Here is a 13,546-nt window from a genome sequence, read left to right as displayed (position 1 = left end):
CAGAAGTCAAGAGTTGGACAGTCAACTGACTGAGCCACCCAGATGCCCCTATTTGTAATTACTTTTTAAACTGTATCCATGTTTTACACATTTCCTCAATAAAACAATCTTTGAAAAAAGCTTACTTTCTCAAAACAAGTTTCAAGGGTGTATTTGTAAACCTCTGAAATTCTCGAAGGGATTTCATCTCCTTCCAAACTTTTATGATGGCTTTAAGCAATGTTCGATCTTTTTCTTGTTCAGCATCACGCAGTTTTCTTGTTTGCCTAGAAGATAGAACATGTTGATATATATTAAAACGTTATTCAGGTGGGTATGTAAATTAAAAAAGAAACTATTAATGCTATAGCAATTGTATATTTAATTTGATACCTATAATACTTTTTAAGTACTAGAAATCCAAAAATATGCATGGAAATTTGAAGACAATAGGATGCTAATGTTTCAAGAGGTTGATTTTGTTTTCTCTAGGTGAATCTGATGTCAGTTAAACTAAATCACCTTCTGAACTTCTTATTAATACTATGTGCCTTCAACAAACAGTTACCTTTGAAGTTATAAAAATAAGAGGTCCAGTAAACTCAGTTCTCATGTACTAAATTATTGTAGACATAGGAAACTATGTTGCTATCTCAGTTAACAAACATTAAAAGCTGTCTCTGTTAACACAAGCCACAAGTTCTACATTTAGGAGAAGTAAAGTTGCGCACTGCCTGCCTTCATGAGTCTTCAGTGTTAACTAGATTAACAATATTTCTAGTTTGATTTGAAGAGACATCAGTTGGAAATGCTTTCATTTTTATTCTCATTATTTAGAGTGTTTGGAAGTTATCTGATGCCTTACTTTAAGCCCTTTCTATGAATGATAGTCAAATCCAGAACCCAAATGTACTCTATTATACTATTAATCAACTAGTTAACTAGACAATTTTTCTTTTCTTGAACAAGTAGCAGGTGTCATTCCAGGAGATTTGGGAATGCCTAAGATTGGAGGTGTCTCTGTCCTCAAGGAATTTACAATTTAGCTCAGGAGTCATACACATAGATAAACAATTACAACAAGGTGAGTTTTGCCTAAGAGAGTGCCATGGGAAACTATGGAGGCAGGGTCTCATGAATTAGCACCTCCTGACCTCTAGAGGAAGGCGTAAGTCTGGAGGTTGTACTTGTGATGACTCAGTCTGTGGAGGTGGTACAGAGAAGCACAGAGGTCTACGTTCCTAATTATTCGACTGTTGGCTCTGGAAGAAGAAGATGGCGGAAGACGACAGCCAGTTAGTGGTTGGGTGGCCAAGATTCGGGATTCTCTGAAGACTTCACAGAAACAAGAAAGCAGTGAACTAACAAACCTTCTTCTTGAGAAGCAGTGAAGCATGTGGTTACGGGCATAGATGTTGGATCTTCACTCTGTAGGTTGAGATCCTGGGTCTCTCATCTGTGAGCTGACCTAGCAAACAATTTAACTTGTCCCTGCCTCATCTGTAAGCTAGCGGTGCTAACAGAATCTACTTCACAGGGTTGTTGAGAAGAGTAAGTGTTAATGCTAGAACTGTGCCCGACATCTGATAAGTGGCCCGCAAGTGTTACTGGTCACTATCAAGTGGTCTGTTCTCTTGTGCCCTCAGCTGCTACCTCCCTGGCCTCCTTTTTAAAAACTGTGGTATAAAAATATCTTACTGAATTCTATGACACCTTGAAGCTTTCTAACATATTTTATATTCCCTTTTTTAGTACCTGACAAAATAGTTCTCAGAAATGCTAAAAACAAACTCTTACCAAGAAAAACTTGACATCAGAGCTACAGAGGCAAAGCATCACAAAAGAATATTTAATGACCAATTGTGGTCAGGGCTCTGGAGGAAAAGGCAAAGGCAGTTTTTCCCAGGGAGTCAGGTAACACTTTTCTGAAACCTGGTGCAGATGGGGTCTGGAGAGGGGAAGAGGGTATCAGCCCTGAGGTGTAACTCTGGGAGTTCACTGGCCTCTCTGGATGATCTTTCCAACCACGGGACTGGATCACCTCAGGAGGAAATGCAGATTAATAAAGAAAGGAAAAAGAAAAGCCCTGGGGGGGACTTAGAACGTTTCGAAGCTGGGCAGAGAAAGATGACAGATGCAGGATGGTGGGAATGACAAGCAGCAAGAAAGGGGTGCGGACATCAAAGAGGGTGATGTAGGGAGGAGAAGGGAAGAAATACGTCACAATAGACCCCTCTGATGACAAGGCCCCTTGCTGTCAAGAAGCCAGGTGGCAGGAAGGGCTTGGCAAGGCAGAGGTCCCCAGGAACTGTGGCCAGATCCGCCTCACAGGAAAGGTGAGTGGGTGAACGAGCAGGAGATCAGTGAACAGGATGGGAGGGGGGAGGGAGCCGAGCAGCAAGAATGGTTGGTGTTTTCCACAAGCTTGGCTGTGAAGGGAAATACAGAAAGAAAGCGGTAGCCAGATGGGGCTGTAGGGTCATAGAATTTTTATTTGTTCATGTCTGAGTAGGTCTGAGGGTTAAGATCCAGTAGAGAGAGTGAAATACAGTGTCTCCCTGTCTTACACCAACACCATGCTTCCTTCCTTGTACAGCTGGTTCCGGCTCAGAGGACCAGCAAATGCGGTCGTGAAGCCGTTTACAGAAAAGAAGATGGAAAATGCTTGCCGTGGTGCTGGCTGAGGTGAGCTGCACCAGCCAATGACTTGGTCAATGCCCGGCGGGAGCTCACCGGCCACTGGTCAGGTCAGCAGGAGCCAGGGGTCCACTAGAGGGGACATCCAGGAACAAGCCGTCTGCTTTGAATTGGTTTTAGCAATAGTTAAACGTCAGCAAAAGACTAAAACCCCCTCTTTTGCGGGGCCAGAAATGCAGAAGGACCGCACTGGGTCTGCCCCTGGCTCGGTCTGTGCACCTTCCACACAGTTCTGCCAGCTTTCAAATGCTGATTAATAAATACAAGTCCATATAAAACCCCTCCTGTATCCCCAACAGCTTTTGGTCCCTTTCCTTACCAATGTATGCTAGACCAAAAATTATTTTCACAAGGAGGCTGCAATGTGGGCTTTTTGTTTTAGGATAAATAAGACTTTTCATTTCATTTTATTTTTTTAAAGTTTATTTATTTTGAGAGAGAGAGAGAGACAGTGCGAGCAGGGGAGGGGCAGAGAGAGAGAGAGAGAGAGAGAGAGAAAACCCAGGTAAGCTCTGTACTGACGGTGCAGAGCCCAAATTCAGGGCTTGAACTCATGAATAGCGAAATCATGACCTGAGCTGAAATCAAGAGTTGGACACTTAACCAACTGAGCCATCCAGGCACCCCAAGAATTTTCATTTTAAAACATACTCTTCATACTTTTACAATGACAGTATCTCAACATCACTGATTTCCACTTTGCTGGAAGAATTTCTAACTCAAGGCTCGACTGTAAAAAGAAAAGTATGCATTTAAAGTCCTTGATTTATTAATTCCTGTTCTAAGAACTTATCTTGTGGAAATGTACAGGTACATAAATATATACACACAGGAATGTCAATTAGAGTACAGTTTCAATATAAAAAATAGGAATCATACAAATGCCTTTCGGTAGGGGACATAGCATTTATATGAGGTCAGCCTTTAAAAAACGATACAGACCAAGATGTTCTGCAATAGGAAAAGGTCTGAGATGCATTTTGCATAGAAAATCAAGTTGTGAGATGGTACGTGCAATGGTCCCTTAAAAAAAATACAAACACATGAACACATCGTGTGTATGTGTGCATGAGTATGTACATGTGTATGTACATGTGGAAGAACTAGCAAAAATCTGTTACTGTGATTTTCCCTGAGGGATGGGACTCCAGAAGATAGTCCCCTTCTACGTTACGTAGTTCCGTCTTATTTGACAGCAATCAGGGCTTTAATTTTTGAATTTTAATTTTGAAAAATGCCAAGAAATAGAAAAGTGTCATAAATAATAGGACATGCGTTCACATTTTGTATATTTACTCAGGGATATTTTTTTTGGCTCAAATGTTATAGTTACAGGGGAAGACCTCTTGAATTTCTTTCCCTTCTCTCCCTCCCTCGAGGAAGCAACCGGCACCTGTATCTTTTCTGTCCGAGTGTACCACACATGGGTGTGCCTCCAGACGAGTGTTGTGTTGGGTATTCTTTAGGGTTCATAAGCCATATCACACGGTGAGTATCCTCTTAACACCTGGGGGTTTTCATTCAACATTGTTTTATGCATATGCAGATCTAAGCCAGTTTAACTGTGCTATAGATGTTCAGTGTAAGACTATACCAGACGTGTTCATTCTGGCATGGGTTTATTCCTTGTTCCTTACTTTTGTAAACGATGCTGTGAAATCCAGAATTTCTGGGTCCCAGCTTGTGGGCACTTTCCACACTTTGCTAGCCTGTGGTCGGGCTCCCCTCTAAAGTGGTGGCCATAGCAATGTTCGTTTACACCAGTGGAGCGCGTGAGCCACAATACCATACCTACAACCTCATTCTTTTATTGGATTTTAACTTTGGTGTTAATATGATGGATATATCTCATTATTTCATTTGGTTCAATTTCTCATGTATTCAGTGCATTCAGAAAAACCGAAAACAAAAGGAAAAAATGTTTCAACAAGTACACATCTAACAAGAGGGAAGAAAGTAGAAGTTACGACAGAGTTTACTCACCGAATTTCAGATTTATACTCGTTGATAGTTTTTTGGGTTGTATCAAGAGACTTGGGAGTTTTTGCTGGATTAAGTCCTGTCTGGACAGCATTTCTTAGAGCTTGGAGCTTAAAAAATATGGATAAAAGTTTTGAGTTAGAAATTCTATTACCTATTGCAAATTACATGCCCCGAACCACCCACGTCTCCAGCACAAAATGATGCCAGCAAGTCTGCGAGGGGATGTTCAGGTCTGCTGTTCCCACACTTTCACCGAAACGAACTCTGACAGAGAGCTGTTTCTTCTATTCTTAAAAAAGAAAAGCAATAAAAAAACCAGTGTATGTCCGTCCCTGTTCTGTAGCCCAGATAATCAAATTGCTCATGACAAATGTTACTTTCATGTGTGTGTCTCAAAAATAAGGTTTCTTTCAAGGTTAAAGGTGGATCTTTCTGGGTCCTAGACATATAGTGATATTTTTGTGAACTGATCATAAAATCATAGACTCATAAAAGGAGGTATTGTGGAGATATCTCTTATTTGGGAAGTAGGTTTAAAGTCAGGGTATGGGAGGAAAGTTGCCCATAGTCAAAATTACCCAAGAAAATCCCATCAGATTAGTGTCACATTGGAAATAAATGTCAGAGATCCATTTCGTTGAGCATCATTTGAAACAACTGACCTGTGTTTGGGTACCATGTTATGGAAAAGTACATGTAAAAATGAGAATGTCTCTGAGGACAGAGAGGTTCCCAAGCCATGAACGGTCTCAGTATGTGAGGCCACACAACCAAGACACAGCCACATATCTTCTGTTTGATGCCCGCTCCTGGGAGGTCAGATTACTTGCACTGTTTGCACAAACTTTTCTCTTTAAGCCAAGTGTGTGTCACCAAATGTGCACACCTTAAATGTACATTGCCACATCCTTCCTTTTGCCTGTGGGTAGAACAATCTATCACACATCCTAGGTCAAGGGTGTGTGTGTGAAAGAGGCGCATGAATATCTGCTGCTGGAAGGTGTCTTTGCTGCTTGGGCTCATCAGAAGAACCACTTCGACAGTAAGAATGGAAGAAGGTACCTTGTCAGTAAGAAATTTTGCCTTGTTTCTCTGGTGTCTTGCCAGGTACTGGTCATATAACTGGGCCAGCTTGGCTGCCAAAACATGCTCGCGGCTAAAACAGGGGTGATGAGTGAAGATTAACCCTGAAATGTCAATGTCCAGTTGGAAGTTTCCTGGGGAGTCTCCAGACCCAATCATGTGCTGACTTCTGTGGATATACTTTACTGCCTGTCAAAGAGAGCAGAGTGTGGGGGGACCACAGTTAAAGCAATGACTGGATGATGATGCTCTGGTGTGCAGTGGGACAACAGATGGGTACACCAGGATCCATTAGTGAGAATATATGAGTTTACTTCTTTTTAGCCATTCAATTTGATATTTCCCACTCCTCCCCAGATTTGCAGACTACTAATGTATTGAATCTTCATTTATTTTAATAAAATGAGAAGTTCTCTCCTATAAAATAACATTTAGTCTGTCTTTGATGAGAGGATCGACAGATTTTTTTGGCTTAAAAAACGTGTCCTGTGGGCCACCTGGGTGGTTAGGCTCTTGATCTCAGGGTCGTGAATACAAAGCCCATGTTGCGCTTCACACTAGGAGTGAAGTCTACTTAAAAAAAAAAAAAAGTATCCTTGTAAAATCGGGATGTGTTTACAAATGGTAGGCTTGAATAGAATGGATTGACTGTATCTCAGTACCTTCCAGAATACCAGAACATGCTGAGTCAAGTCTCCATGGATTTATAGGGAGAAGAGACCATGCCTGCTGGGATCATATTCCACTGATATTACCTGCCTTATAAAAGCCCTAGTTCTGATCATTAATGTCCTTACACTTTAGACTGCAACAATGGAGGCATATTTCTTTTCTCTTCCGTTCAGATGAAAGTATTCTATTATAACCCACATTTGTGTTAGAAGTTTTTAATCTGCATGTAGCCAATATGTGTCTTATGATCACCAGGATTAATTAAAAAATTTCTGCCTCACAAACACATGTACAATTAAACATCATTCCGCAGACGTAATAGAAAATTCCTCTCTAATTGCTTTGCTCTTGCTGGTTCTTGCTTTATCTTTCCTCTTGCCATAGGGTTCCAGAGTTATGAGGTCACTCAGGGTGTGGCTTTCAGGTTCTAACTCGTACTCTTCTTAATGTGGGTAGCATTGCTTGAAATGTTACCTAGGTCACTGTACTTCATTTCTTCTTCCCCAAATCTCCATTAGCCCATGTTCAATGATTGCTGGTGGTCTCTGCCTTAGGCTCAGCTCAATCACACACAAAAAAACCTTCTAAGACTACTGGTAGTCATTGAGCTAACTGCTAAAGACCCCAACTCTCTTCCTACTAAGGAGAAAGACTCCTGGTTTCTTGTTTTTCTTTTTGGTTATATTTTTCTCTTCCTATATACTGAGAACTATCACAAACATAGCAGAAACAATTTCTCCTAAGAATAAATAATATTTATAAGGCATAGTGTTTTAATTTTGAAATTGATTTGATTCTTCCCTTTGCAATTGAAAACCAAAACCTAAAACTATCAGGAGTGATGCAAATGGATTATCAGCCGATGTTCTCAGCGAGCGAGGAGGTGAATGCCAATGGAGAAAGAAATTTAAAAGTTGTACAGAAAAAGAATAATCATTGGTGGGATTAAAATACAAGTTTCTATATTTACCCTGGGAAATAATAGAAACAGAGTCTGAAACCAGCTCAGAGCCTGCAACAGACCATTGTTCTGGTCTTCCCTGGGAAGCTTTCTCATTCCCATCTTCTGGGCATGAGGTGGGGGTCACACATCACACTTACAACTGACCAGTTTGTCCTTAGAATTGATAATATGAATCTTGGAGGAAGAGATGAGATCCTTTCCCCTAGAATTGTTAAGCTTAGATTATCAAGGGTCATGTCTTTGAACACATGGAGAATTCTGGTCTGGCTCCCATAGGAGGGATTGAAACCAGTCAACATTCAAGGAGAACCAGAGAAAAGAGAGATACAGAGAGAGAGAGACTGTCATCATGGAATCCTTGAGGTCCTGGTTCCCAAAAGCCCTCCTTTAATGTTCTGATTTCTCTCCAGATCCTTCCCAGTTACGTGGGCCACCAAGTTCTCTCTTTGCTTAAGATAGTTTTGCATTAGCTTCTGTCATTTGCAGCCAAAGAGTGCTGGTGAATGCAGAGTTTATAACTTAGTAGGGGACCATCTGTGAAACATTGGTGAAGATGGTCGAGGAGAAAATGCTAATCTTATCAAGTGGTAATTAACAAGGAGTTTGGAATCATGGTAAATCCCTCAAAATGGTAAGCAATTTTGCAAAGGGGAGGCTCCTATACAAATGTCCCTCAGAAACATCCTGCCCACTTTGAATTCCAGAATCTTTTATTTATTTATTTTTAAGTAAACTCTGGCCAACATGGGGCTCAAACTCACAACCCCGAGATCAAAAGTCATGTTCTCTTCCAACTGAGCCAGCCAGGCGCCCCTCACAGAATAACACTTGACATTTCTGTCTACCCACACCTCACGCTAGGGGTGGTTTTGCTAAGGCCATGTTTGAATGTTGCTACCTCCATATTCTCTGAGTTTAGGACAACTGGACTTTTAGTTAAGGATGGAAAAAAAATAAAAGAGGGAAGGTAAGAGGGAAGGAAGGGTAGGGGAAGGGAGGAAGGGAGGAAGGAGAGAAGGTGGGAAGAAGGGAGAGAAGCTGGAAGGGAGGGAAGAAGGGAGGAAGGGAGGGAGGAGGGAAGCTGTTGGATGCTTTCAACAACCCGAACCCTACTTTGCTATCAGGATTAGGCAAACTGCATTTTATATTGTTTATGTCATATGTGCAATGCCCTCTTGGTATTTTTATTTTTTTTTAGTTTTGGAGTAGTTCCTTTTTAAGAGGAATTCAACTGCATTCTTTCTCCTTTGACGCTTAATTTTGTTCTTTGCACAATATCGAATCTCTTTTTGTATTTCTCTATTTCATTTATTTAGTATTACTCTTTTTCTTTTACATTTATTTATTTTGAGAGAGAGGGAAAGAGAGAGTGTGTATGCACATATAAGTACACGCAAGCAGGGGAGGGGGAGAGAGAGAAGGAGAGAATCCCAAGAAGGCTCCACACTGTCAGTGCAGAGCCTGACACGGAGCTCAGTGTCACAAACTGTGAGATCATGACCTGAGCCGAAATCCAGAGTCAGATGTTTAATGGACTGAACCAGTAGGTGCTTCTAGTATTAATCTATATTTAATGGTCTCTAACAAAGGTCTTAATTTAGGAACAGTAGAATATTACATTTTTACCAAATATTAACAGGGGGTGGATTTGGTCAGTCCTGCTGGGTCAGTCAGCATCGAGCCCGAGACCTTGAGGCAGAAATTCACCAAGGCCCCATTAATGGCCAAAGGAACTGTCAACTCCCAACCCTGCGCACTGACTTGATTTTCCATAACTTGGGTGCCAAGGTTAAGCCAGCTACCGATCTGCAAGAGAGACAGCTGAGGAAAGAAATAAGGAGGGAGTCTATTCTAGATACAATCATTTCAGCAGAATCATTTTAATAATATTCAGTTTGTACTTTGATTGAGGCATCTCTGTGTGCCAGCCTCCTGCTCAGTGCTAGGGTTAAAAGAAGAAGAAAAATGTCTTTGCCCTTGGGTCACATTCAGAGGAGTTGGTGAAGGAGAGAGAAGATGCATTAATAACCTATCAATGAAGCCATTTTTGCCCATTCATCTCCTCTGCTTGAGCATCATGTCAAAACTCCCAGATGGAAGGTATATTTGGACTTGGACTAAAAAAATAGACCGTATGCATTTGACGTTTTTTCTTAAAGGCAAGTCTATTACATGGAACAGTGGGCTTTGGCATTGGACAGATCTGAATAAATGTAGGGAAAGGTAAAAGTTAGTAAGTAAATAAAATTATGAAAATATTAATTCAGAAAGAAATGCATGATGTTTTGAATCATTGGAAGTTTCCACAATGACATTCACAAAAAAGAATGAGATATACAATTCAACAGTGAACTTAACAGATAACATGTAATGGGAGATCGCTGAGGGGGTGTAATATCTCCTCCCTCTAATTTAAACCCTTCTGCTACCTTCTCACACACTTCAACACATCCTTCACACTTCGCCATGTTCAAAGCCTGACCCTCTAAGAAATGACCTTGGGAGCCTCCAGTCCCTTTGGATCTCTCCCTTCTCTAACATCTTAGGCTCTATGATGCTGGACGATCAGCCCCTCTTAGTGGGACAATTCTCTTTCTCTACTTCCCCGTTTTTGCACACAGCACGGGAAGATCTCCCATCTCACAGATATTGGGAAGAAGCCACCTTGCTTCTCCCCACCGTCCTTCCTCATGGCTTCTTCCCCAGAGAGAAGAAATAATGTGACTGGATAGTCAGCTGGAACCCAAGAGTCGTTGGTCTGGGTTCTCTGCTGTCCCTTGTTAGCTCTGTCCTGAGAGCCCGCTTACTGAACTCAAATGTTCTCCTCAGCTGTCCGCATGGTGAACTCACCAGGCTTGTGTCTAGGTGGGGACATAATTCATGGGTGATGAAGCAGGAAACCCATCTGTCTTGAGTTCCAGTGACATTCCACTGTCCACTTTTTCCCATAGTGCAACTGGTCTCTGCATCCTTCTCTGACCCCTGTGCCATTCCCAACTAGCTCACAATTTCTAAAGAGACAGACAAGATTAATTGGCTCTCTTCATACACTACTGTCTATAGTACTGACTCTTCTATTTTCTCATTGTAACCCATAACTTAGAGCCTCAGTGTGCCCTGCTGAAATGGATGGAATGGTGAAGGGAGACTGACATATTACTGGGGAGTAATACATAAGGGGAGGGCTATCTTGATCACTCATTAGATCACAGGTCTGTCATGTAAACAAATAATGACACATCCCTCATGGACTATGACTTGGATTTATGCTTGTTTTGCAAATTTACTTCCATGATCACATTTCTGCACAAAGTAGCCACCCATTAATACTTGTCTGTAATAACAATATTTTATAGAAGTTCACATTTTATTTTGTCTTTATTTTTTAAAAATGTTGATTTATTTATATTTTAGTGAGAGAGAGAGGAGGGAGGAGGGGCACAGAAAGAGGGAAAGAGAGAGTCCCAAGCAAGCTCTAAGTTGTCAGTACAGAGCTCAGTGCAGGGCTTGAGCTCACGAACTGTGAGATCACGACCTGAGCCAAAATCAAGAGTCAGACACTTAACGGAATGAGCCATTCAGGTGCTCCAGAAATTCACAATTTTAAATAAAGGGCAGGGACGCCTGGGTGGCTCAGTTGGTTGAGTATCTGACTTTGGGTCAGGTTATGATCTTGCAGTTCATGGGTTCGAGTTCCGCATTGGGCTGTTTGCTGACAGCTCAGAGCCTGGCGCCTGCTTCAGATTCTGTGTCTCCCTCTTTCTCTGCGCTTCCCCCACTCACACTCTGTCTCTCAAAAAGAAATAAATGCTAAAAAAATTTTAAAAGAGCATACAGTTACATTATCTTAATACTCACAATAATCCTCTGAGGTAGACAAGATTATTATCCTTGTTTCTATTTTCTTAATTAAGGAAAAATGGGACCCTCCCAAAGTCACAAAGTAGTCGTTAGTAGGACAGCACAGATGCCCTGACTTGCACCTGTGTCCTGCTTTACAGAATGATCATTAAATCCCCTCATTTTATTTCACTTTATCCATGGTGAAATATCACAAATATAATATATGGTCTTGAAGGGTTTCTGAAGGTGGTGATCTTTGCTCAGCAGTTCAGGAAAGCAAGAGCAATATAATTAAACACTTAGGCAGGTAACTCTGTTTAACACTAGCCAGCACTCCCTGAGCTCTGTTCCAAGCGCTCGAATATACTGTCTTAATGAATCTGCACAATCGTCTTAGAGGTAGTCACTATTTTTATGTCCGTTCTACAGATGAAGAAATTGTGACACAGAGAAATTAAGGGCCAAGCTTGCCCTCTGACTGTTAGTGCCGGGACTCAAGTCAAGTAGCTTGGTACTTGACCTTACGAAGACACAGTAAAACAGATTTGCAAGGATAGAAAACCTTCAGTTATATAATAAAGAGACAGTGGATGGGAAATAATGCTGCAGCATATGTGAGATGGCAGAGAAAAAAAGAAAAACAAGGCCAGCTAACCTGGATATGCAAATAAAGTCACTGGCTTAGCCATTCCTACCTGGGAACTCATTCCTTGTTTGAGAAGGAAGTGGGTTAACATAGTAGGCTTGCTCTTACACGACACGCCTGCTGTTTGTTCTGTATGTGTGATGTAGAGAAAGAAACAACCAAAGTAGAATGTTATGAATTTAACACTCTAGGCTGCCCAAGGAACAAAGCACTTTCAAGCACATCCATGAATTAAAAGTGGGGAGGTGGATGCGCCTGGGTGGCTCAGTCCGTTAAGTGTCTGACTCTTATCTCGACTCAGGTCGGGATCTCAGGGGTTCGTGAGATCGAGTCCGGTGTTGGGCTCTGAACTGACAGTGCAGACCGTGCTTGGGGTTCTGTCTCCCTTTCTCTGCCCCTCTCCCACTCGCGCTTGCCCTCTCTCTCTCTCTCTCAAAATAAACTTAAAAAAAAAGGAGGGGGGGAGATGGGCTTACCTTCTTATACAACGTTTCAAGCTCCGCCTTAATGTCTTGCCCCTGTGTCAACACTGGTGGTCTTGAAGGGAACAGCTTGATGGGGTTTGGCAGTGCTAGGATCCCCCCATCGTCTCCAAACCACCTTCCTCCCTGCAGAGCAAGCAGAGGGATGAACAACATTTTCCTCTTCTTCTTTTCTTTTAATGTTTATTTATTTTTGAGAGAGAGAGTGAGCGAGCAGGGGAGGGGCAGAGAGAGAGGGAGACACAGAATCTGAAGCAGGCTCCAGGCTCTGAGCTGTCAGCACAGAGCCCAGCATGAAGCTCCAACTCACAGGCCGTGAAATCATGACCTGAGCCAAAGTCGGACGCTTAACCGACTGAGCCACCCAAGCACCCCAACATTTTCTTCTAACTGGACAGAAAATGGTTTACAAAAGAAACAACATTTGCAAGAAAATTCTGGGTCAACACACACATTTCATGCACCTTCTCTTGTCCCAATAGATCTTTAAAAGCCTGATTTTGGGGGCGCCTGGGTGGCTTGGTTGGTTGAGTGTCACCTTTGGCTCAGGTCATGATCTCATGGTTCGTGGGTTCAAGGCCTGTCAGGCTCTGGGCTGACAGCTCAGGGCCTGGAGCCTGCTTTGGATTCTGTGTCCCCCTCTCTCTCTGCCCCTCCCTTGCTCTCTCTCTCAAAAATAAATAAACAGAAACAATTTTTTAAATAAAAAAATAAAAGCTTCATTTCGATTAGCAACCGAGTCTTCACTAACACCCCCCACAACTGACTTAAGATATAGTCCTCACTCCCCTCCAAAAATGTGTTAACAAAAACCTTACAGGAGTGCTTCAGAAAAATATGTATTTTCTATGCATTAAAAAATGGAAGGAAAAAACCATAGGAGCAAAACAATGGAAAACATTCTATCTGCGGATGGTTAAGCATTTCTGTGAATTGCAAAAAGATGGTCAACATCTGACTCAGCAGGAGAATCCCAAGCCCAGCCCGCAGAAGATGGGTTTTGAGCAGGAGAGAGGTGGTATGGTTTGAGGGTCGCCAAACGTACTGAGAGGCAAAAATAAAAAATAAAGAAATTGAACCACTGTCTGTAGACAGGAGAAAATGAGCATGATGTGACTGTCCCCATAGGAAGAAGCAGCTGCAGTTGTCCATGGGCTACAGGGAGGACAGAGATGAGAGGGGGAGCAGGGGGGGGTA

General features: G+C 42.0%; 1 protein-coding gene and 1 long non-coding RNA gene across 5 annotated transcripts in view; one reads left to right on the top strand and one right to left on the bottom strand.

Moving 5' to 3' along the window:
* CC2D2A (coiled-coil and C2 domain containing 2A) overlaps nucleotides 1-13,546 on the bottom strand; it is a 132,686-nt gene that overhangs the window by 68,408 nt on the left and 50,732 nt on the right. For all 4 annotated transcript variants that reach the window (XM_077750425.1, XM_077750428.1, XM_077750426.1 and 1 more), the window contains 4 exons: nucleotides 12,344-12,475; nucleotides 5,722-5,931; nucleotides 4,660-4,766; nucleotides 126-266 (listed from right to left, as the gene is read on the bottom strand). In XM_077750425.1, the coding sequence (XP_077606551.1) occupies nucleotides 126-266; nucleotides 4,660-4,766; nucleotides 5,722-5,931; nucleotides 12,344-12,475 (590 nt within the window). The remainder of the gene's footprint in view (nucleotides 1-125; nucleotides 267-4,659; nucleotides 4,767-5,721; nucleotides 5,932-12,343; nucleotides 12,476-13,546) is intronic.
* On the top strand, nucleotides 2,251-2,958 carry LOC144220263 (uncharacterized). The gene is made up of 2 exons (XR_013331669.1): nucleotides 2,251-2,315; nucleotides 2,576-2,958. It is a non-coding gene; the product is annotated as an uncharacterized LOC144220263 (long non-coding RNA).

This window comes from Crocuta crocuta, unplaced genomic scaffold (genome assembly GCF_008692635.1).
Source record: "Crocuta crocuta isolate KB4526 unplaced genomic scaffold, BGI_CrCroc_1.0 scaffold179, whole genome shotgun sequence".
NCBI lineage: Eukaryota > Metazoa > Chordata > Mammalia > Carnivora > Hyaenidae > Crocuta > Crocuta crocuta.
This window is presented reverse-complemented; position numbering and strand designations above follow the sequence as displayed.